Source organism: Pteropus alecto, unplaced genomic scaffold (genome assembly GCF_000325575.1).
Source record: "Pteropus alecto unplaced genomic scaffold, ASM32557v1 scaffold155, whole genome shotgun sequence".
Classification (NCBI taxonomy): Eukaryota; Metazoa; Chordata; class Mammalia; order Chiroptera; family Pteropodidae; genus Pteropus; species Pteropus alecto.
The window spans coordinates 19,549,172-19,574,726 of NW_006438113.1; the positions used below are offsets into that span (position 1 = coordinate 19,549,172).

Below are 25,555 nucleotides of genomic sequence, written 5' to 3' on the forward strand. Positions count from 1 at the left end.
AGATAGCTTAAAATTTTTTTCTGAATCATTTAATGTAAGTAGAAAAAGCATAACATTTCTTCTCTAGAATATTTTATAATTGTTTCTCCTAAAAACAATGACATTTCCTTCATAACTATATTATTAGCACACTCAAGAAATTTTTGTTGATAAAATAATATTATCTAATAGAGCAAATTGCCCCAGTTGTCCCCAGAGTGTTCTTTCTAATTTTTATTTATTGTTTGACCCAAGACCCCATCAAGGATGACAAATTGCATCTGGTCACCATGTCTTTTGTTCGTTTCCTTTTTATCTAAATTATACCCTTCACTTGCTGCCTTTTTTGGGGGTTGGGGGGTGGGGGTAGGAGGATCTTCCATTACATTGACATTTTTGAAAAGTCTAGAGCAGTCTCTAAATCTGTGTTTGACTAATTATTTCACTAGATTCAGGTTAAATATTTTTGGCAAGAGTTCTACACAGATGCTTTTGTCTAGTCTGTTTTTTACTGAGTGGCTAGGTAGTAAAAATGGAATCCTACCTATTTTTTCTTACATGTTTTACAATGGAATATGATAAACCAAATAAAATGTAATCTAAACAAATGATATATTTAAAGTCATTTGTTTTAATTGAAAGCAGTCTTCAAGGTATTCATTTTGCTTTATCTCAGCTATCTAAAGTAGGCAGAGCAGGTAATCAGCCCTGTTTCATAGCTATATTATTTCTGTTTTACAAATGAAGAAATAGACTCAGAAACGAGTTGGAACTTGTCTAGCTAGTAAGGAAAATTATATCGCTCACTCTTCTTAATGGGTAGGAAAAAAGTAGATAAAATTTGTGAACTGGTTTTCTATTTCCTCATAGCATTACTGCTAGTAGATTTGGAAAGCAAAATTAGACTATTTCCTATCTCCATGCCCACTCTGAATCAATTTTGAAAGTATAAAGTAGTTCTGAAATGAGGTTCTGAGCCTGAAACCACAATCTACCAATAGGCAATGGTTAGGTATGTGTTGAATCTTTACCAATTAAATTTTAGAGGACAGTTATAAGGGGAACTCCTCTGTTATAATAGGAAGTGCATCTGTATTTTCTTGTCTGATGACAAAAGTCTAATTTCTGAAAAGTGGTTAACAGTGTTTACATGGCCTGACTGAATTGACCTTTGTTCAATTCACTCATTTTTCCTTGTGGTAATAAAAGGCTGATGACCTGACAACTAATAGGATTCTGTAGTTAATAAACTCCATTGTTAAGATGACTGAAATCAGCATGCTTAGAAATCCTAGTGGTGGATCCACAGTTGACCATTACAGATTCACAGGAAAACGATGAATCCAGTAATCTGTATAGATTCAGCCTTAAACTTGGGAACAACATGGGTTGTATTTGACCCTGAGGAGTGATGACAGATATCTCTTCCATTGTTCGTGACTTTTGTCTAAAGTACAAAAGAGAATTTAAGATTAAATTATGAAGTGAGAATTAAGATTGGGAAGATTAGTTGTTAATCTCAAAGATTAAACTGATGGGAAAGTCTTCCATTCTTTAGCTTTGCAATATTGCTATCTTAATTTTCTCCTGATTACTGCCCTTCTCTGTAGAAACTTTTCTCTTTGCAGTTCTTCTACCTCAGGTTTCCTTTAAATTCTTCCACTCACCTGGAAACTTCATTCTTAACAGTAAATGCTACTTGTCTCCTTATTTAAATATGTCAGATATCATCTTGGTCAAGAAATTTATTTGTTAACTTCTGAAAACATGACCGTTTTATCTCCTGTTAATTAATTTTTACTTATCTTTTTCTCCACTTATAAAGTTCAAATTTACAGGAAAGTTGAAAAATACTATAGTAATCAGTTGTATACCATCTAAATTCAGCAGTTAATAGTTTGTCATATTTGCTTTATCTCTTTTTTCTTTTTTTTTTTTTTGATAAGGGGGTGCTAACTGCTTTATATTTTATTTAATTTTTAATCAGGTTTATAGTGGAATAGTTTACATAAAATAAAATTCACCAATTTTAAGTGTACATTTTGATAATTTTAACAAATATACAGTTATATTATTGCTACAGTCATTGGATTAGTTTCTAATCTTTTTTTGTGAGAACATTTAAGTTTTACTCTTCTAGCAAATTTCAATTATACAATAGTGTTATCAACAAATAGTCACCATATTTTACATTAGATCCTTAGACTTTGTTTATCTTATAGCTGAAAGCTTATAAAGGCTCCTTACTTAACTATATTTTTTTCTGACCCATTTGAAAAAATATATATGTATATCATCTAATATCCAATTCATACTCAATACTATTGTCCCCAAAATGTTATTTTAGCCTTTGCTTTCAATCTAGGAATATATAAGTATTGTGAATCCTTTGTTTTTTTAAACTATAAATTATGTGTAGAGACTTGATTAGGTTCCTTTTAAACATTTTTTTTACAAGAATATTTCATGGATAATAACAAATAGTAGATCGTCCTGTTCAGAGGCACATGATGTCAAGTTGTCTTACTATTGTCAATACTTAGTTTAATGACTCGGTTAAAGTAGTGACCATTAGCTCTCTCCAGTATAATAGGTAAGCTTTCCTCTTTACTATTGCAGGTAGTCCAAGAGGTAATACTTTATGGTTGCCATTGCCTGAATTAGTTATTACCTTGGAGATTGCATGTTTTTCTCATGCTTTCCTTCCTTGTACATTTATTAGCTGGTATTCTTTTGTATTTATTCTTTTTGAGAGGAACATTTTCTCATCAACTAAGAATGAACTACAGGCCCTCCTGAGAAGGCTTAATGTTTTAATTGCCAATTTTCAATGTAATTAATTGGTATTGAATATTGTATTGATATTCGCAATATGCATGGAGTGATATTACCCTTCCAGAAATATCAAATGACTGTCATGTCTATCGACCCTTCAAATATTATGATAAACTTACAGATTTTTATCTATTCATTGTTTTAAATTACTTGATTTTTAAATATAAGGTAGATGTTTTGTTTTCTTACTTTGGAAATTTTTAAGGAACCCATGCTGTTAGTGTATTCTTAAATAAATAGGAGCTTTGATAAATGCCAACTTGGTATTTCCTTATATGTGGAGCAGGTAAGCACCAAATAAAACTTTTAAGAATAGTGTTTTTGTTTCAGTTTTTAATATATTTCCAGTGGGTCTCTAGGATCTTTTTATGCTTAATAATGTTAAATATTAAATAGAAATCCAAGTTCCTTTATTTTGGTTGTCTTCTCTCATGATTTAGAAAATAATCATTTTGCTTAATGTTACTTTAAAAATTATGTGAAAACATAAATTTTGCAGTTGCTAAGGTATATAAATAATAGTTCTGTTATTTTGATCACAGGATCTGTTCTCTAATTCTTGTCCTTCTAAATGGCACTTCCTGTAAGGCTAAGTCAGTTCATTAATTTTCATAGGGAGCCATCTGTGGAAATAGTCACATTAAGGAAAGAAAAGCCTAAAAGCTATTCCCCTCTTCTTTTCAATCCAAATTTGAAAGGATGATTTACTTCAAAGTGATTGCTTCAACTTCAAAAAACTTCCTTGTGAATGTTGTTGAGTAAGACATTCTCAATAAAGGGTACTTAACTGGAGCCACTGAATCTCCTATACATCGTAGAAAGCATTTTATTAGCCAAAGTTTTATCCATTGCCAGTGGGATGAGGAGTGGAAAGGAAAAGAAGTGTGGGTCTTTGAGATCAGTAGCCTTTTCTTGACTTAAACATTATGCATCACTTCATTTTACTGAATAATGAAATCTGTACTAAACAAGTTAATAACTACTTGGGATGATATACCTTTGTTAAATTGTCTTGAAATTGCTTTTAACCATTATGTTTATCACGGACCCTAGCAAGCATAATTATTAGGAAGCACATGTGATTTTCTTCTGATTATATTAGTCCTCCTAATTCCTGAACCCTAGCACAATTCATAGTGTCCTTTATTAAATGCAACACAAATAATTTTTAAAACAACCTTCAGGAGTTTACATCTGATTACATTGACATAAGTTGAAAATAATTATGTCACACTAATGCTAGATATATCTAATGCTTGGTTTATGGTTATAATTTACATATTTCAAACATTCCTTGTCGTATAGTGTGAAAGTATGGCTTTCTTCGTTATTAGAGTATGTATAAGGTCTAAATCTTGTTTTTAGCCAGCAACATTTTGTCTTCATCCCTGATTAACAAGACTTTAGATCAAAACCTTTCAAAGAACTCATTTGTCCTTAGAACATGTTTCTGATGAAGGTGTGAGTGAAATATTATCTCTGCATTATAGATAAGAAAACAGGTACTTAAGTTTTTGTGCTTGTATTTTTTTTTATTTCAAGATAATCTATAGAGAGTAATACAAATGAACTCATCTGTATCCTCACACATTACCCTCATCATAGAATTATTTTGAAGGAAATTCTAGAGATCATATCATTTTGCTTGTAAATATTAGTTGTCATACTTAAGAAAATTTATAGGTATATATGTATATGTATTTATATGTGTGTGTATGTATGTGTGTTTATATATATATGTATATATACATGTATGTATGTGTGTGTATATATATACATGTATATATACACACACATAAAACAGAAATTTTACAATTCACTATACAGCTTAAGAAAAAATGGAGATGGCAAAAGGAAGACTCTATGAACTTTAAGATTGCTTGGTAGTAATTTATCCAATCCAAAGTGCAGAGAGATAGATCTCTCTCTTTCTCTCTCTCTCTCTCTCTCTCTCTCTCACACACACACACACACACACACACACACACTTATTTGTTGAAGAAATTGGATCATTTATCCTACAGTTTTTCGTAGTCTTGATTTCGCTGATTGAATCTTCGAGTTTTTTTTTTCTTTCTATTTTTGGATCAGATATAGGTTTGTTAATTGGTTAGTAAGAATATGTAGTAGGAAATATTGTTTACTTTTATCAGGAGGCATATAGTATGTCTAGGTACTAGATTTACTGGGGTGATCACTTCGTAAGTTATATAAATGTCTAATCACTGTGTTGTACACTGAAAATAATATGTCAACGATAATTGAAGAAAATACAAAGTTATTAAAAAAATAATAATAACATGTCTGGGTCATATTAATATTCACTGATGAACTTTGCTTAGATTTATTTTATTAGGGATTGCAAACAGGTGATATTTTAAATTTCTTCATTTATTAGCAGAGATACCTCTACTTTATCACCTATTTGGTTGAGGTACAGTTCTTATAGGAAAGACAAGATGATGGCTTAGTTACCAAAACAGTGAAGGTGGTTTCCTAGCATCCTTCAAAGGTGACTAATGAGTTATAGTTTTTAAATATTATTATGAATTTATGGATTAAAAGACATTTCACGCATCAGTCCATTACCACTGTTATTATTGGTATTCAGATTGTCCCATTTTTGGCTACTGGAAGCCTCTTCAAGTTGGTCCATTTGATACAACCCTGGTAATCTTTGAATACCTGTTCTGGTAGGACAAGATATTCCAGAATAATCCTGTACATTTCCTGGTCCAGGCTGGGAATCAGCCATTTCTCTAAAAAGCTCTGATTCTTTTTAGTAGGAAAGGGTATTTACAGACCATAATCTGAGTACATAGAAGATTTTTTTAAAGTCACGTAGTCAAAGGTAAAGTAAAACAATTCCTAAATCTGTCCTGATTTAGTCATTTTCCATTACCACAGAAATGGAGAGGTTGAAGTAGTTTTAATTAAAAATAATGAACAACTTAAAAGAAACTTTCCTTTAACTTCAGAGTTAATTATCTTTTGTTGCAATATTGGTTTCTCAGATTATATTTTTATTGACTTCAGTTGGCCTTCTCTAGTTACCTACCATCTCATGCAGTGAGGTTGCAGTTCGGTATGTGCTGATTGACAAATGTTGAGCCAGCAAGGATTAAAATTTCACAGTGAAATAATCTCATATCTATCCACAAATCAATGAAAGTAACTGTAAAGCCTCCTAAGTCAACTAAAAGGTTTGTGATTATCAAAAGCAAGATAGGAAACTCTGACCTTGGATAGAACACTTATTTCAGAACATAAGTTTCCTCATCTGTAAATTAGAGTTGGATTAGAGATTCTCTCTAGGATCTCAGTCTATCAGTATAAAACTTTATCGTTATCTGAGTTCTTTTTCTTTCTCATTCTTTTATTCATTAAATACTTTTCAGTCACTTAGTGGGTGCCAGGCAGTATTTCAGGTCGTAGAAACAGTGTGGGCAAACATACTCAAATTCTTTCCTTTCGTATTATGCGAAGAGGAAAGATACTTCCATCATCTCTACATTTTGTGAGCCTATAACAGTAATAGTCTTGAAATTCACCTTGTGTTTTCTAATTCATTCCTTGTTTGAGAAGTAAAGTCCTGAGCACTGTTTTTGATACTTTGCCTACGATGAAAAACAGCTTGCATGAGCTTTCTGACATTACCAGAAACTATTTAATCATTTTTTCTTTGACATTCAGCCTTTTGGTTTAAGAAATTTTCCATTAGTTAAATTATTTTGGGTGATAAAATATAGAAGTTAATTCCATATTCCATAATCTATTCTGTGTTTCATTTTTACCTTCTAAAAACCTCGTGTTTGAAAAAAAATTAGTGGTAGTTTTTGGTTACCAGAGTTAATGGAGTAAGCAGTATATATTATTGCATTGTATTTTCTTAGAAGGATATAAATGATTCAGTTCATCAGATTTTCTACATACCTCTTTTCATTTGAAATGATATCTTGGTGTTATTAAAAATGTACATACTCATCTATCAAAATCACACTTTTCTTATTTAAAAGTTGCATCTATTTTAATCCTATATACAAAAGGTAGTCAGAAATTTGTGTTAAAATGGATTTGGGTGGAGTAAAGTACAATTTCAGCAACAATTTCAGCAAAATATGAAGAATACTTTGAATTTTATTGTTTGGGAATGTTTTTTGAGTGCCAACAGCAATAGAGGGTTCCCTTTGCCCCTCACTGAGTCAGCCTTCAATTACTCTGATAGAAAAGCATATCACACAGTCTTCCAAGAGTGAAATCATTCTCTGCTGGTGATAATAAGCTTTAAACTTAAAGGAATTGGTTACATGGTTTTTCAGGCTTTAAGATGCCACTTAGGGTAGCATTTTTTCCCCTTCTTTAATCCGCCCCGCCCCTCACTTCCACCCCTGACCTATGGATGTTGCTGTTTCCCCTTAAAAAATGGATTTCTAAAGGTGGGGTGTCTCCTCCCACACAATCGCGGTGTGCACCCTGGGCCTGGTGCACCCGGGGTATGGTCCGTGGCTACACTTGGGGTGTGAACCCAGGACCTTCTGCGTGTAAAGCAGACGTGCTAACAGCCACACTATGGAGCCACCCCAGGGTAGCATTTTTAAAATATAATTACTTAAAAGAGTTAATTCACAAAGTTTATTAATGCATAAGAGTGTAAAAAGAGCCTATTGTGATAAAATTACAGTGCTGGCCTTTAGTCTATCATAATCCTCTGAACTCATTCCTATATTTTTAAAGTGACAGGATAGGCTATCTCTAAGATGATTACCAATCCTTATATTTTGTGATGCCCCAAAGTTGCCAAGTTATGTCGCTACTAAAAAAATGTACAGCATACATTTTTTTCTTCATGATATGTGAATAAGAATTCCTTCAGAAAAGAACTTCTTATGTAGTATATATGGTGTTCACCTGCCCATTTTTCAGAGGATGGATAGATTTTCATTCTAACTCTGCTACTTCTATAACGACCACATAGACATCATTAGATGAGTATGTTAGTATTGGTGCTTGACTCTACATACAGTCTTTCTTCACTCTGTACTCAACACACTCAAGCATTCTTCTCATTCTTAATCAGCCAGATATTGTTCTGCACACATTACAGCAGGCTTAGCCTTACTCCTCTAGAACTGCTCTACTAGAGTAGCCACTAGGCATCAATGGCTGTAAGGCTCTTAAAATGTTACTGATCCGAATTGAGATATGCCATAAAGTATAAGATAGACTGGATTTTGGAAATTTAATATGAAAAGAGAATGTAAAATATCTCAAAAAAATCTTTATCCAGTATTTGAATATTTTGGATATGTTTTGTAAAATACATTATTTTTAAATAATGTAATAATCATTACATAATTTTTCACCGTTTTTATTTTACTTTTTTTTTTTAATGTGGTTGCTTGAAAACCTTAAATTACATATGTGGCTCACATTGTATTTCTGATAGACAGAACTGCTCTAGAATAATGTAGTATCAGTCATTATCTGGGCATCCAAGTCCCTGTCTTTGTTTGATAGATAGTTCTATTCTAGACTTTTCTCCACAGATTCCTTGGAAACTACATGTATTTGCTAGCTTGTCATGTGGCATCACAGTGCCTGTGTGTGACTTGTGAATAGATTTTTCTCTTCTACACGTAGACACGATAAGTATCACTACAATGTCAGACTTTGTACACTCAGAAAAAAAGATTTAGACTATCAACATGAATGAAAGCACTGCCTTTGTTCTAGTCTTGCATTCAGCATTTGAAAAAATAATTTTTACCATTATGAGGGTTATATTACTTTATAGATCTTTGGCTATGGGCTTTGTAAATGAATATTATATATGTAATAAATGTTAATGAGGACAACCTGTTTTGCTGCAGTAAATACTAAGTTATGGTTTTACTGCTTTAACTGATAACACTGTATATTATACATGAATATTAGAATAAGAAACATACCTTACTGATTCTCCTATTTTATTACTGTTGAAAATATAGTTAACATAATTCACACTACAGTTATGACATGCTGTACTTCTTTTATTGCAAATTTTAAGATGTATATAAAAAAGACAGCAAACTCCTACTTAAACTGAGAGATCAAAACAGGTTATGTTTTAATCTCATGTAATTTAACATAAATGCGATATGTAACATATTTTGAAACATCTAGTATTTTTAATATAAAGCATTTTTTAAAAAAACCTTTTAGATTTGAGTTTAAATATTGAAAATTCTCAAAATTACATATTTTAAATTTCAAATGATCAGCAATAAGATTTAATTGCACGTGGTGTAAATGTGATAGCTAAGCAATAAAACATTTGATCACTACAGAAATATTCTCTTGTAAAACACCAATTTTGGTCTTAATATTTAGGAAACCAGAATTCGGGCAATGGATAAGAATGCCAAGACAAGAATCCATAATTTCTCCATCATCAACCCTGCAGCTGGACAGGCTATAACGCATATTTTTGCAGCTGAAAATAAAGAAGACCTTCAGAAGTGGATGGAAGCCTTCTGGCAGCATTTCTTTGATCTTAGTAAGCTGACGTTTGGATTTTCTAGTAGTATATTCATAGCACAAAAGGATGCATAGAGCAATCTAAATAGTAAAATTGCAATCTTATAGTTTGCATCAAGTTTTTATGCTCTTGAATAAAACGGCAATATATCACCAACGTAGTGATGCTTTTCTCTCAGCTTCTCCCCAGTGCCTGGCTATAGTATAGCACAACTTTGAATTCCTAGTATCCTCACCTCTTACTGTAAGTTCCTCTGGTCCCTAAAACAACTAGACCACATTTTCTCAGAATATTAGGTTTTAACTACTTTAGACAGTATGTTTGATCAAAGGGATAAGAAGCCACTTGAGGAATAAAAAACTTGTCTAGGGGATAGATCCTAAAATATTGAAATATTCAGAAGGAGGCTCATATTTTCTGTAACCTTCTGTTAACTCCAGATTCATTATAATATCATCATGGACATCATCCAAAGAGATTTTTTTTTAAACCATGGTTATGGTTTTTCTCTTTGAATAACACAGTCCAATGGCATGAATTATAAAAACAATGTGACAATAATGTAATAGAGTTCCAGTAGATAAAATATTTGAGGCTCTAATGTTCTCAATTTAAGGAGGAATTTTATCAACAGGAAAATACTGAAAATGTGTGTTGAAAACGTAGACTATTGATAATGGCTGTTTCTAATCAAATTAAGCCTACTGTTTCTATAGAATTACAAAGTAGAGACATTTCCAGGCAATAGACAGGTACTTTTGCAACTCCTAGAAATAACCCTAGAGACATTTTAGGACTTCTTATAAGCTGTTTGGGAGAACTCTATGAAAGTTAATGTCTGCATTCCTAGGATTAAGTTTTATAAACCTACTCTGACCCATGGCCTGGTCAGATATAGTGATGGTTAGGGAGGGGGCAAAAAGGGAACTGAATTTATTGATTACCTTCCACATACCATATGGCTTCATTTATTTCTCATAACAACCCAGTGATGTAGAAATTATTTCCTTCTGCTCTAAAGAAGAGAAAATCAAGGCTTGCAGAGGTGTCTGGTTTGCTGCAGGGAACCAGAGGACTCCCTCTCTGGTCTTTCTGGATTCTTTAGGACGTGTTTTCCTTAAGTACTATTCCTAGGCACTCAATAGATGTTTAAATATTTGTTCCATGCTTATCATTGTGCACTACATTTTTTCCTTTTAAAATTTCAGCTGATCTTAGGTGTTGCTTAAAAAACAACTTCCTTTTGTTTGCTGATCACAGCTAAAATTTTAACTGCTTTTCCAAATGCTCTGATTTAGAGAGTCTGTCTTACAAAAGGCTATATTATTTTTAGAAATGATTCTGGTATTTTATAATTTTTATGTACATAAAAACAGGAAGGAGGGGTAAAAGGAGGTAAAAATGCCAGGGTATTATAGTCTGGATATCAACTATTACTAGATGATCTGTTTTCATTCTGCAGATTATGTAAAATAATTTTCATGCTAAAAGGGAAGTTGGAGGGATAAGAATCTCATGGCATTTTTGTACTGTCAAAGTAATAAGAAAGTAATGACAACAGTGTTCTCAAATCTGGCTATTTCTTTAGTACTTAATGCTTTTAGGATAAAATCTGCCTATCTAATTTTTAAAGTATAAATTATATTAAGTTTGCACTTTAGAATTCATTGTGTATAGAGATATGAAGCAAAGATGGAAGTGTTTATACTTAGAGATTGACTTGCACTTAAAGTTGACTTGCACTTAAAGTTTTCACCTTCCTAGTGATAAGGGCAGCCTCTTGGGATCTTAGCTGAAATACAATGTGTAGAACAAAGTAGAAGGTAGATATTCAGGGAAGAACAAATAAGAGTAATTTAATATAGAGAGCAAATTTCAATTATTTAACTCTGCTTAAGAGTACAAAGTGAGGAGGGTGAGATCATTAGAAATTGTGAGAAAACATTAATGGAGCTAGGTCTGTTTAGCCTGTGGAAGAACAGTCTGAGGAGTGGAGGTTGGGAGGCGAGGGAGATATAATAGTTAATTTTTGATATTGGAAAGCTGATAAACATTTAAAAGGGGGATGACACTTTGCTCTGGATGATCAAAAAGGGGAGAGCTAGGAGCGGTGGGTCAAAAATAAATTTTTTTCAAATATTTAATAATGTAAATATTGTGTTACATGTTATGCAGTTTAGCATAACAGATTATTTTGATTGGGAATATTATAACAATAAATACTGTGGGCAGCATCTTCAGTATATAGATTTTATGTGAATAAAACATTCATTTAGTATTTCACACTGGGTCTTTATTTTTATGTTAGCATATTGGTAGCACGTATAACTCTGCATCCTAATTTGTTCACTGGTAAAATGTTTCAATCGTAAAATCTTGACCAGTGAACATATCACATTTTTTGTACCTCTGACTTCAGAAACATATAGGATAATGTGACTTTATATTCCAGTTTTCAGCATGATTAGTATTCTGCTACTAGTTTAACCATCAAAAGCTTTCATCTGACAATATAGAGAAAATACCGCACTTTATAATTTGACAGAGAAATGTTTGCTAGTTTAAAGTGTTTCATTATTTTTCCATTAGATATGGCCTTTTTTTCTGCTCCCAAAAAGGAAAAGCTGGCTTTTATATATTTACCTAAAAAAGGAAGTAGAGGGGAGGAATAAGTTATCAGATCTCAGATCCTACTAGATTTAAATTCTGCAGAGCAACCTTTGAAGCTTCAAACTCAAGATTTTATTCCCTTTATGAGTTGCTATGTGGGTTATTTTGAAATTTTTATAATATTCTGTATTTAATATTGTAATAAAACATACTAAAAGGTTTTTTTTATGTTGTTTAACTATTTAAGATGGCATATGTAAAATTTGTGCATATATTACCATATTACTGTGACTGTATATTAGACTTAAAACAACAAACATGAATAATTTGACTGAACATGAATTGTCTTTAGTTTTAAGCCACAAAAAATAACTAACTTGGATATTGAATATAGAGATTGAGACTATAATAAAAGGAAAAGAAATACAGATTATTAATCAGTCTAAAAAGGCACATGTGTATTTACATTTCCTTTTCTACTGATGTAAAATAGAATTTAAGAATGGCGAACCTCAATAACTTAAACTTTTATAATATAAATATATAGACACATGGCTTCTCACATAGTTATCCAGCATGCAGGTGCATGATAAATATGGAAAAGTTAGGTTTATTTATGTTCACTCAGAAGAAATAAATTTGAGAATTTTATTTTAAGATGAAAATAGTAAAGCATAATTTAAAGAAAAATTAATGTTTTCCACACTTTTAAAGTTTAATTTAATAATCGAAACAACTTATTCTAGAGTACTTTTTTATTCTAAATGCCCAGTGGCTTTAATTAACGTGTCCTTCCTAAGATAAATTAAATTCAGTTAGAATTTTGAGTGTTCTGTCTTTATAGTAATAGGCTTTTATATACCTTTTACTTAAAGAAAGTACAGTGATTTTCTAAAGTTATATGAGTTTTCAAAAGCATGATAATATCTTGAAGCGGTGACTGTTAATAACCAATTTTTATTTTTTAATTAGAATTTTCAAAGTTAAAATCATTTTTGAGAACCTCCACTCCTTATTTGTTTTTCTACTTCCTCCTAAGTAGTAGAAAAACAGTTTTACCATTCAACTGTCTAAATACTGGACATTTTAATTTAATATTTAAAAGAAGAGCTTATACAAACTTATTCCATGAATAGAAATTTTACTTATTGGCCATTTAGTGAAATAATACAGTATTTAATAGCTTAGAGATCTTAGCTGTATATCTGTGCACAGAACTTTATTTTTAAAATAGATTACTTTCATGCCAAGACTTGGATCTTGAAATTATGACTAGTAATTGGTTTCTGTGGCTTCTTTAAGGTAATGCTTTATAAACTCACTGTTATTTTTCAAAGTGAAAAATGTGCCAATATGTATTGGAAATGAAATATATGTTCCCACATTTATGTTTTAAACTAGCTTGCCTTTTTCTATCTTGCTTAGGCCAATGGAAGCATTGTTGTGAAGAACTTATGAAAATTGAGATTATGTCACCACGGAAACCACCTTTGTTCTTGACAAAAGAGGCGACTTCAGTCTACCATGATATGAGTAAGTGGGGTTTGTCTTTTCTAAGCTGCAGGGTAACAAAAACAACATTGTCCATACTCAAGCAGCTTATTCTATTGACATTAAAATGCTAAAATTTTCAAGGCACAGTCAAAACGAATGAAAAAAGACTATGATTTTAGACTAAGGAACTCATGTTTAATAGATGAATTAATACAAAATTAATGAATACACATTTTTCTTAGTTTGAATGCTTAAGATCAAACAGAAATGTTAAGGCTTCAAAATGAATAAGGGTGCACTGAAAATAAATATTAGCCAAGTAGCTGATGAAAATTCTGAAAATGTAAACTTGCGGATTCTGAAATGTAATCATGTTCTGTAATTTTTTTCTATATTTTATTAAATTTGCTTGAAAGTAATGTTGATAAATGAATATTAATAAAGCTTTCATCTCAGGCCAAAAAATTGGTTAAGTTTAATACTTTGGAAAATTTTAAAGTCCTAGACTCATTAATATTCCTTCCATTTTCTCACACTTGGAAGGATATTTAGTTGTCTTTGTAGGATTGCCTCATTGAACAGCGTTGTGAACAAGCACAAGTCAATACCAAATTCTGATTTATTTTGCCACCAATGTCCCTGCACTCATGTGTACTTTTCAATGTTAGATTAAAAATGATACATTTGAGTTTGCATATTTTAAAATACCGGCGATTCATTTAATAAATATTTATCTCTGTTTTCTTATTTTTGCCAAGGAAAATTTCACCCAGCATTCTTATCACCAAAATGGTATCAGGGCTTTACCCTATTTCTCTGCGTTCTGGTTTTGTTATTTTTACCCTATTAACAGAGACTTTTCAGGTCTACAGGAGAGAGTAGTATAGTAATCCAGATATTTATGTCAATTTACTTATTAGGCTTTTATAAAATTAGAATCCGTTCTTTCCTAGTAGTCAGAATAGATTTTAAATCCTAAGAAAGTTATTTAATAATTACTAAATCTATAGAATTTTAAAAAAACGCAATGTAACTCCACTCTTTTGAAAGCTGGGTTTTACTCATTTACTTAGGAATACACATGTTTATGCATATGTACATGTGTGCGCATGCAGTATACAGAGCATGATCTCCTTAGGTTTTGGTTATTATTGATATGATTAGTTTTACAAATAAATGCTTGTAAAAAGAAAAATTCACTTGCTTATTTATCCTAGTCTGTTTTTGATGACTGTTATAGATGGCATATTTATTTAGAAAATAATCACTTAAGTGAAATATATACTGTTTTGAATTTTTTCCTTAAAATTGTTACAGGTATTGATTCACCTATAAAACTTGAAAGTTTAACTGATATAATACACAAAAAAATTGAAGAGACTAATGGACAGTTCCTTATTGGTCAGCATGAAGAATCCTCACCACCTCCTTCGGCCACACTATTTGATGGTAATCATCAAGTGGTCATCCAGAAAAATACATTGTCTTCTGCAAGCAAGCAGTTACATGATGGGAAAGGTAAAAAGAGACGAGCTCCCCTTCCTCCTTCTGATAAAGCTCCATTCAGCTTAATAACACAGAGCAACAGAGATCAATTGGTTAAGGACAACTGGGAAAAAACAGGTGTATCTCAGACCTCGCCTTTGGATGCCAAATTGTCAACCCTAATGCATCACTTACAGAAACCAGTGGCTGCTCCTCGAAAACTCCTTCCTGCCAGGAAAAATTGTTTAACCGATGGTGAACACACAGACACTAAAACCAATTTTGAAGCCAAGCCAGTGCCATCTCCAAGGCAGAAATCTATCAAAGACATTTTGGACCCTAGATCATGGTTGCAAGCACAAGGATAGAAAACCGTTAATGTATAAAACATTTAACAAAATCTATAACTGTGAGGCTTGATTCAGAAGCACTATAGATGTGGTACTATGAAATTATGTAGGTAAATAATATAGTTATTTACATCAATAATTAAGCTATTAGGAATAAAAATATTTTATAATGAAGAAAGGAATTTCTCTTTTACTTCTGAGTTTTAGAATATAAATGATTTCCCCTGCAGTATGCAAGGGGCAGTTTCTAGACAATATCCTAATTGTTAGAGAGGTTAAGTTATTTCTATATTAGTACCAGGCAGTGAACAAGCACTAGGCAGAAGAAAGCATTAAAATTTCTTTGGGGAGAGACTGTCTAGTAATTTTAAATGTGTTAAATATGAGCCATATTCTCACTGTGAGAATTTTAATACTAATGGAATGTTTCAAAACTTTTATTCAAACCACAAATTATAGAATCACCCCCCAAAATTTCTTCATAGCATTCTAGAATTTTCATTTAATAATAGTTCGCTGACTCTCATCTATTGTTTAACTCACTAGTTAACTCACTGACCTTTAAATTCCTGGGATAAATTTTGGAATATTAAATTCCTCATCTTTAAAGGAAATTTGTATTGTGCTATTCAAAGTTGTTTCCTTGATGAACCCTGAAATCCTGTAGACATTAACTCTTAAATGAAGCATAACATTTATTAGGTAAATGAAATGTTCTTCACTCTCATTTTCCTATGCATGGCGCTAATTTCCATTGTGACATTGGAATTTGGGGAAGTGAGTAGCTGATTAACACCTTAAAATTCATTTAATACTTATTTAAAAAGCAGATGGCTGATTCAAAAATATCAGAAAAGTGGGCCTTGGGTATAATTTTCAGAATTAATCCTTTTTAAAATTTTTAGATTTCCTTTTTCTGGTAAGGGTTGATGTCTGCTATTGCTATTACTCATTAAAAGTCATATTTCTACAATAATGACATTGGAATCATTTCCATAGGAGATAATTTCCATAGCAACTAATCATAGTGACCCAAACAGAATTATGAAATCAAGTAAGGAATAAATAGCAAGAGATTGAATATCTTAAAGGAACAACAACAACAACAAATCCATTTTTTATAATAATGCTTCTTTGTAAACAAGAGCTGAACAGTTTTACAGATTTAATCAGAATTTTCAAATAAAAGTTTCCATAAGGTGTCAGCAACTGCACTAAGAATCTCAAATCACAGTGAAGCCTCAGTGTCATTGCAAGAAATAAGAAATTACTGCCCTGTGTATAATCTCTAGAGATCTTTTTAAAGCCCGTAAGAACTCTATTTGGATCAGAACTACATTATTACAAAGTAAAAGGAATACTTGACCAAAAAAATAACATTAATTTAAATGAAGCCTTTCATTATTTTTAGATAGTAGAGCCTAATTTATTATAGAATGATGTAACTGCCAGGTTACTTTTGTGTTTGCCCAGGACTCTAGTAAGAATTGGGACTCGAGGGAGCAATGATACAAAAGGTCTCTTGTGACTGGGGACATCAGGATAGACCTAGTATTTGATGAGAAGGAAACCCTATATGCTTGCCTGATATAATTTAGAAACAATCACATGTATGAAAACCTAAAAAGGTAGGATTAATTTTTTCTAACTGTAAATTTCTGTTATGATTGCCAATTCAGTAAATGACATTAAAAATGTAAAAGATATTGTTGCTCAAATTTTTATTTTTTAAACCTCACTGCTGTTTTTGACAGCATTTGTGACTGTCATTGTCATTAAATTATTAAACTAGAATATGCTGTAGGCAAAGTTGTTTCTGAAACTGGCATCTAAGCATTTTTTTTTTTTTTTTAGTTGAAGCCTTCCTTATAACAAACCAGTGTTAAAACTTCCAGATTATATTCTTGTCATTTCTCCTTATGCATATTATATCAAGAAGGATTTAAGTTGTACAGGAAAAAGAATTTATTCATAGGGAAATTACCTAGCAGTTGCACCTTCAGCGGGGCACTCTGAAACAAGGCTGAAGCCCTTCTCTCTAGAACCATTTAAGGTGAAGTCTGACCAAGGACCACCTCCCCCACCAAATTATTCAGGCTGCTTCTGGGGGCCCATCTTACTGTATGTTACAAAGCTTTTGGAATTGGGCTGAAGTCTTTTGCTGTACTTCCTTTGACATTGTGCTCATTAAATGTTAGTTCAGTTCCCCCAAAAAATGTATGATGCGAAGTTGGGGCTCCTTCCTTTCTTTCCACAGTTTAAAAAAAAAAAACTAAAAATACTGAGTCAGACAGTTTGCTAAGCAGTTTGTCAAAAGGAATATTTGTTTTCTCATTTCCTAAACCAGAAGCTTATGACAGAGAAAAATATGCCATGTAATAAAAGATGTTTCAGCTTTTTATGAGCTGGATTTTCACATTCCTTGTTTGTCTTTTTAATTTGTTTCTTGATATATAGACTATAAACTTGAAAGTTAGCTGTCAGATCTTGATAATATTATAATTGGAGAAACATAATAGAAAGAATAGATTTTATGGTATGATAATTCTGATGATCTGAAGATAATATCTTAGAAAATTGCATTTACATTTCAAGCTCTGGGATATAAATTACTTAGAACAGCATTAAGACAGTATTATTTTTAATTGCTACAAAATGGTGTACTTTTTGTTTAAATATCTTGCAAGGACAAAGAAGGCATTTTGCTATTATAAATGCATAACTCCTAAGGTAAATAGTCTTTCAAAATATTAGGCGTGCCAACTCTTGGTGAGTTTTATTAAATTCTTCTTAACTGTCTGTTGTGCTCCCCGACTTCTTTTAAATGGATTTTCATGTATGTGGAAAACTAAATCCATTTATTATAAATGCTTTATCTTTACCCTTTAGGATCATACTAAATATATTTTACCTGGTACTGTTTATTAAAAATGGAAGCTGCCTTGATTTAGAGACAGTTCATGTATGGTAGGTTAAGCAGTGAAATATTTCTTTAGTCTTATGTTCAGTACCTCAGCCATCTACATGAAATTAATTCAGTCCAAAATGAAATTATAGGGCAGTTTGCTGCAATTTATGTTAAATGCAATTTGAATGTAATCACCTGTGTTACCGTGAATGAGAAACAGCCTTACTAGATAGAGTGCTGTACCATGGAGAAAAAGAGAGTAAAAATATCTGTCCTGTGGGTCAGAATTCATCCAAACTCGTTTTTGTAAAGAGTGAATTATTGAACAGTAATTATAGTTTAACTGATGACCATTTGTATTCTACTAGTTGTCTTCAATGTTCTATTAGACTTAAATTATAATGTAGATAGAGTTGACTTTTTGCACTTACATTTCAAAGAAATTACTATTTTTAAATATTTACATGTTTATGTTGTAACTGCTTCATTGCTAATAATAATTATATGAAAAACAGTTTATTTTGGGTCATGCGTGTTCTTAGTTACTAGAGAAGATGTTACCTTTGAGTTTTTAAAAGACAAGATTTCATTTGAAAATATGATGAGGTGTGTTATTTTCTATGACATGCTTGTATAATTGGCATTGTTTATGTTTTTTATTTTTTAATTAAATGTGGGTCAAGCTTCTAGATTTAAAAATGTTATATCACAGATTATATAGTTTTTAAAGTACCAAACATTGGTAAGGAAGCCAAGGTCATGTGATTAAAACTTCTGTACATGAAAAGACCTGATTCATGAAGATTTTTTCTAGCTTTTTTCCTTCGGTACCCACTGGACTACAATGATAGAAGTAAAGAGTGTTGTGAAGTCAGTTTATTCAGATAAAGACATACCTAATAGCTGGTGCTAGTCACTGTGAGACCAGCATTCGATAGCCTGGGTATAACTAACAGTTATTAAAATTTTTTGCATATAGTCTTTCTTACAGTATACTGTTTTACAACTCCATTGATGTAAACTTAGTTTTAGGTTAGTGATGAAGAATTTCCCCAGGGTTTAAGTCACTCTGATAAAAAATTAGGGACCTGGGATACTCAGTTGCTGTTAGCCACCAGGAGACTCCTTATTTTAATGCACCTTTCTCAGTACTTAATTTATTCCCATGGAGCACCTCGGGGAGGATGGAGGGAGAGGCTGAATAATCTTGGCTCAATTATATTACTTCAATATTTTATTTTTAAATCTGTAGTGTGACCAGAAATATTTAACATTTATTTTTAGAAGAAACTTCTGTTTCTCTAAGAGAGGCCTGCTAACCAATGAGCTCAGATAAACAAAATACCTGAAGGCTCAATTAACAAAAATTAAACTATTACAGAAATATTAACAAACACTTCTATTTATTTGAATATAGGGAAAAAATACCAATTCTGGCATGTTTGAAAGTTAGGTAAAACCATTCCAAATCTTGCTGAAAATTGTGTTTTAAATTATATCAGTTTGCTTTGAGAAAGAAATATGGTAAATTCTTAATGTAACTACTAAGGAAAGATAGATTGAAAAAGTCTTATATAGACATGCTATTTTGTAAACATGTTTCAATATTTCAAAATAGATTGTCTTGTTCAAAATGGATACTCTTGTGAGTTGAAACAAGATTTTTTTGTTTGAAAACCAAGAAAACTTGGTTTTTACAAATGGATACATTTTTGTTGAATTTAGACCTCTTAATAAACATTTTGACTTAAATAGTTGTAGCAATTTTTGTTTTATATTAAAGGGGAGAAAAGTATTAAAAGGGTTATCCATTCACTTACCTCAAGTATTAAAACATGTTTTATATATGTAATATAAAACTATAGACAATGAACATACATATACCAAGTATTAAAACATGTTTTATATATATAATATAAAACTATAGACAATATACATACATATACTCCATCCAGATATTTTCAGTTACTTTTAAAAGAATTTTTAAAAATGTGCTGCCAGTTCTAGTAGGATGAAAATCGAGACCTCTTTCCACAGCTTACGGGAAGCATCACAATCCATCTCCAATGCGCCGCACCCTACCTATGATTTACTCTCGCTGCCCTCATCTTTTGGATGTTGCCTCATCAGTATGTGCAGCTTCTTGCTCATCATTTTCCCACTGTACTCTCTTTGCCTGAAATATCTTTCCTCCTCCTTTTCTTTGTGCAAGCTCCCCTCAACCCACAGTCAGCAAATTTTATTCATTCTTCAAAATGATAACACCTCTAAATTTACCAAGGCTTAATATCCTCCTCAGCATCTCCACCTAGGTAGAGTTATACTCCTTCTTTTGTGCTTTATTTCTAGCTACCTCTATGTATAGCTCAGCCCTTGTTCATATTTTTGTATTTCCTCATGTACTAGTTTTGTGAATTCGCCCCCTGTATAACAGATCACCATAAACTTATCAACTTAAAATAACACCAGTTCATTATCTCACCTTTGTTTAGATCAGAAGTTCAGATAGGCTCTGATGGGTTCTCTTCTTAGGATCCCACAAGGCTGATGAAATGTTGGCCAAGCAGGGCTCTAACCTGGTGGCTCTGGGAAAAATCTGCTTCCAGGCTTATTCAGGTGTCAGCAGAATCCCATTCCTCATGATGTCTCAGCTCCTAAAGTTCTCGCATCTTCAAAGCTACCACAGTTCGTTAAATCTGGCACATTATGTCCTTGTGGAAGATTTGAATTTGTCCAATTCAAATCTGACTTTTCCATCCAGTATCAGCTTGAGAAAACTGCCTTTTAAAGGCCTATGTGATGGATTATATGTAGCCCACCAGGATAATTTCCTTTTTAATTAAAATCAAGATCCACTGATTAGTAACTTTAATTACATCTGGAAAAATTCCTTTTACATATAATATAATCATGGACATAATCATAGGGCAGGAAATCTTGGGGTGCCATTTTAGAATTCTGCCTGCCACAAGTTAGACAGATTTTTCAAGGGCAGAGAGCATGTCTTATTTGGCCTTTTAACCCCATCATAGTGTAACAATAATTAGGGCAGATTATTGGGTATTTATTATGTGTAAGGTGTTGTGCTAAATACATGAATTAACTCATTTAATCTTTACCGTAACCCTCCTATTCAACCCCATTAAACCAATGTAGAAGACTTGCCCTGGGCCACAGTGCACGGTAGCTAAGAGTATAAATTCTGGGATTAAACGTGGATTTAATTCTAGCTCTACCATGACCTAGCTGTGTTATTTGGCACTGGGTTGTTTTTTTTTTTTTAACCTCATCTAAGTATTTTTTTAAATCTTTAAGAAAAAAAATAGTACCTCAGTGATTATTAAATAGTACTTACCTCAGTAAAACAAGACAAATTAAGTAGGAATTTGACATCAAGACTAGAGTTGAGAGACATCGTGGAAAGAACACTCAGCTTATGATGTGGGGGAATTAGACTCTAGTCCCTGGTTTACTGTTAACCAGCCATGTTGTTAGTTGGGCAGGTTATTTATTCACCTGTCAACTTCCTTATCAGCAGAATCACTTGAATGGGTATTGGTGTTTGCTTCAATCTAATTGAGGGAGCCCTGGGCTCCTGAGTTGATGCCCTTAGAGGCAGCAACCAGTGGGATGATGCCAAGTGAGTGGGCTGGTTCTCCCTCTCCTAATTCAGTTGGAACAGCTCCAAGTTGATCTGTTTCATGTTTTAACCTCCTGAGCCAGTATTATAACAATCACCATTTTACAGATGAGTAGTTCGAGGCACAGAACAATTAAATAACTTGCCTAAAGTCTCACAGTGAGTGAGACAGGATTTGAACTTAATCGTGATCCAAAGTGAGTGCTAAACCTCCTCATTACACTAAAAAAACCTAATAAATGAAAAAGCAAAAAAGTGCTGAAAACTGACTAGCCTCCAAACCCTTTTTCCCTAGTAATGTGGTCACTTGGTATACCTTTTTGTATTAAAGCCCCAAGTGAAAATCCATCTCATTTTCAATTAGATCCAGCATATACTATTCTATGTATGGTGCCTGGCCCTGGAAGGTATTTGGAAGGGAAAGTTAGGGTATATGTCAACCTGACTCTACTACCAGGGTGTGGAAAGCATTGTAATAGAAATGAAGGGGAGGAAAAGAAAAATTCCATCCAAGGACATCTGGAAGAAATAGCGTTTGAGCTAGGCCTTGAAAGTATGGATTGATTTTCATTAATTACATTTCTTTCACTAGAAAGCAACAGAAGCTAAACTAAAGAAGAAAAAAAAATTAAAGATGGGGGAATTTAGTGACAGGCTAGCTATTGGAATCATCCAGAGGAGTGAAAGAAGCTAAGGAAAGATTGGACAGGACAAGTCAGGGTCCTCAACAACATAAAGATTGAAAGAATAAAGTCTTGTTCTTCTTCCTTGTTAGAATAGTCTTATAGAGTAGTGACTATATCAGTGTATTAAAACTATCTCATATTGGGATTACAAAATTAATCATAGAACTTAATATCCAGACGTGGTTCTAAACCAGGGGTGATTTATGTCCATCATAGAACATTGGACAAAGTCTGGAGACATTTTTGATCATCAGTACTAGGAGTGTGGGGTACTACTTGAATCTGGTAGGAAGAGACCAGGGATACTGCTAAATATAAAGTCATGTAGGACCGGGCTTTGCAAATATGGGCAAGTGCATTCTGTGCAGAAGGAACAGAATAAACAATGGGCAGGAGCATTACAGTGATTTAAAATATGTCTGCGAATTCTTCAACACCCCTCTTTAAAGGTGGGACTTAATTCCCCTCCCCACTTTGAATATGGACTTAGTGATTCACTTCTAACAAATGGAGTACAGTGGAAGTGATTCTATGTGTCTCATGAGGCTAGATCATAAAAAGGATCACATACCTAAGCACTCTCTTGGATCACTCACTTTGAGAGAAGCCAGCAACTACATTCAAACAGTCCTGGAAGAGACCCATGTGGAGAGGAACTGAGACCTCTCTCCAAAAAGGAGCACAGAAGTCCTCTCAGAAGCAGATCCCCAAGCCCAGGCATGACTGCAACCTCCTGAGAAATTCCAAGCCAGAAGCACCCAGCTAAGGGCCTCCTAAATTCTCGACCCACAGAAACAGATAATATGATAATGTTTATTGTTTTAATCAGTAAGTTTTAGTGTAATTTGTTTCCATAGCAATAGATGACTTTTAAAAAGCATGAAAATACAGGGTTTGCAGAGGGCTTTAAATAGTTTAGTTTCATATGGTTGGGGATTAGTGAAAAACATAGTTGATTAGGCAGGTGGAATCAGATCATGGAAGGCCTGAAATGTCAAGCTAAAGTGTTTGCCTTTTATTTGGCAGCTGGAGAAATCTGCAGTGTGAGCTTAGTACACCCAGATAATGTCTGACTTATTCTCTGCTAAAGTAGTAAGAGCAGAAGTAGTTACAATTAGTGTTGGAGAGCATGCTTATCATGAAATGGTCTCTAGAAGAAAAAGGTAGCCTATCAATGCCACAACTACGTAATAAGTTCCTGGAGGGCAAGGGCCTTTTTTTTTTTTTGGTCATTCTCTGTCAGTATAAAGGTACTGAAGGGAGCAATCCTCCCCTGGCTTTATAAAAAAAAAAAGTTTAAGTAGAGAAAAACTTCTCACATGTATCCAGGTCACTAATGCAACACTATTGACTTGATTTTTCTTACCTGCTAGCCTTTTTGCAAGGAGAGGGTGACACATTAAATTGCTTCCACCTGTGACATCTTAGCATGACTGCATTTATCAAATTCTCTTTTAAGTAGGCAAGAGGGAAGGAAAGGCCTGAAGGATTGTGAGGAGTGAGTGACACAGGGGTGAACAGATTGAAGGGAGGGAACATTGGGGGGCTCAGGACAAACCTCGTTTATTTGCGTCCACACCCAGGGCTTCGAATGGAGTCCATGATTCCTGCTCCGCTCTGTGAGAAATTCAACTGTCTCCTTTTTTGGGTTAGGGATTTTTTTTTTCCATTCTGTAGTTTGTAATATCAAAAGTGTTTCTTAAATAGTCAGTTGTGAGAGCAAAGCTGCCATCACCCCCAAATCAGTCACTCAGTTTCTCTGGGAAATTAGAATAGTGTGCCTGGTAAACTTCAACACTTTTGTTATATCATGCAGCCAAGTATTCCAAGAAATTAAATTCAATAAAAATTTAAAGATATGATTCCACTTTAGGTTAGTTTGGATTGATTTCAATCCAAATCAATTACAAAAATAAAATGCTTAGAGTGGAGAACCAGGAAAGTGTTGAACTAAATGTACCATAAGTCTTATCAACACTAGTGAAAATAGTCTGTTGTTTAATTTTCTGCCATGACTTCCTAGGAAGCAGTCAATAACTTCTACTGTTAATATGATATTTGGGGGGAAAAACATGTATTCAGCCAATACTTCGCTATTCCCCATCATATGTAGGATTCCGCTAGCTTCCTGGGCATACGCAGATGAGGATGAAGGCTAGTCTCTGTCCTCCTGGAGATTATAGATTAGTTGGATTGAATCATGGGGTTTAGTTCTAGTGTCAGAAAAGACACAAATATTTTTCTGATCAGTAACCAGCATTAAAATGATTGTACAATTCTCTGCTTCTGTTTCAGCAGCAGAAGCCCATTTCCAAACAAAATTTGATACATAAAACAGATCGAAGTAGTACTACTGTGGAATGGGAAGGGAGTGTGAGCACTTGGCCTCCCCATCCTGCTTCCTCACCCATCCCACTCCCTAGCGGTCCCAGAAGCTTGCTTCTCTGTAGGACCTTAGGGATGCCCAGAACCATTTGAAAACAGCTGACTAGGGCATTGCTTGAGTCTTAGTGAAGTACTGTTAGACATTTCAGTTTAGAAGCTGATGAGCTTTAGATTCTTTTATCCTTTTTGTAATTAATTGGCATTCTAGAACCTTACATTTTGACAGCTCTGAGTACTAGATTACTCAGACAAAACTAAGCAATGCTCAGTCCAACAACACACACACTAGGAAGAGAGAGACCGAAATTTTCAATAAACTATGTTAATTCCAGCATATGCATAAGATTTCTATGTTATGGGTTGGTATTGTATTGTTTTCTAATTATATAGGGTAAAGAGGAGAGGGCACCAAAATCTGCAGTGCCTAGAGTCTCCCAAATGCTTAATTCTTTATTAATTAGCCCTCAATTGGTTCCTGGGACCATGAATCAAAGAGAGAACATATTTCCTTAGACCACACATCTTCTCTCACGGGGCTAATAGCCGCATCTCCTATGGTGTCGACTCCCATTCCAGTTCAGAAGCAGAGAAATGAAAAAGATATTCACTATGCTTTCTCTTGCTCTGTGATTACAAATTCTCCATATTTGTCCTCTTTAAATCAAG

The 25,555-nt window shown here is 33.2% G+C and overlaps 1 protein-coding gene across 2 annotated transcripts in view; it reads left to right on the plus strand.

Moving 5' to 3' along the window:
* Positions 1-19,930, plus strand: part of RTKN2 (rhotekin 2) — a 63,637-nt gene extending 43,707 nt beyond the window's left edge. For both annotated transcript variants that reach the window (XM_006915599.3, XM_015592313.2), the window contains 3 exons: positions 9,184-9,349; positions 13,367-13,474; positions 14,753-19,930. In XM_006915599.3, coding sequence (XP_006915661.1) covers positions 9,184-9,349; positions 13,367-13,474; positions 14,753-15,288 — 810 coding nt within the window. In that variant the 3' untranslated portion in view covers positions 15,289-19,930. The remainder of the gene's footprint in view (positions 1-9,183; positions 9,350-13,366; positions 13,475-14,752) is intronic.
* Positions 19,931-25,555: the final 5,625 nt, after the last annotated feature.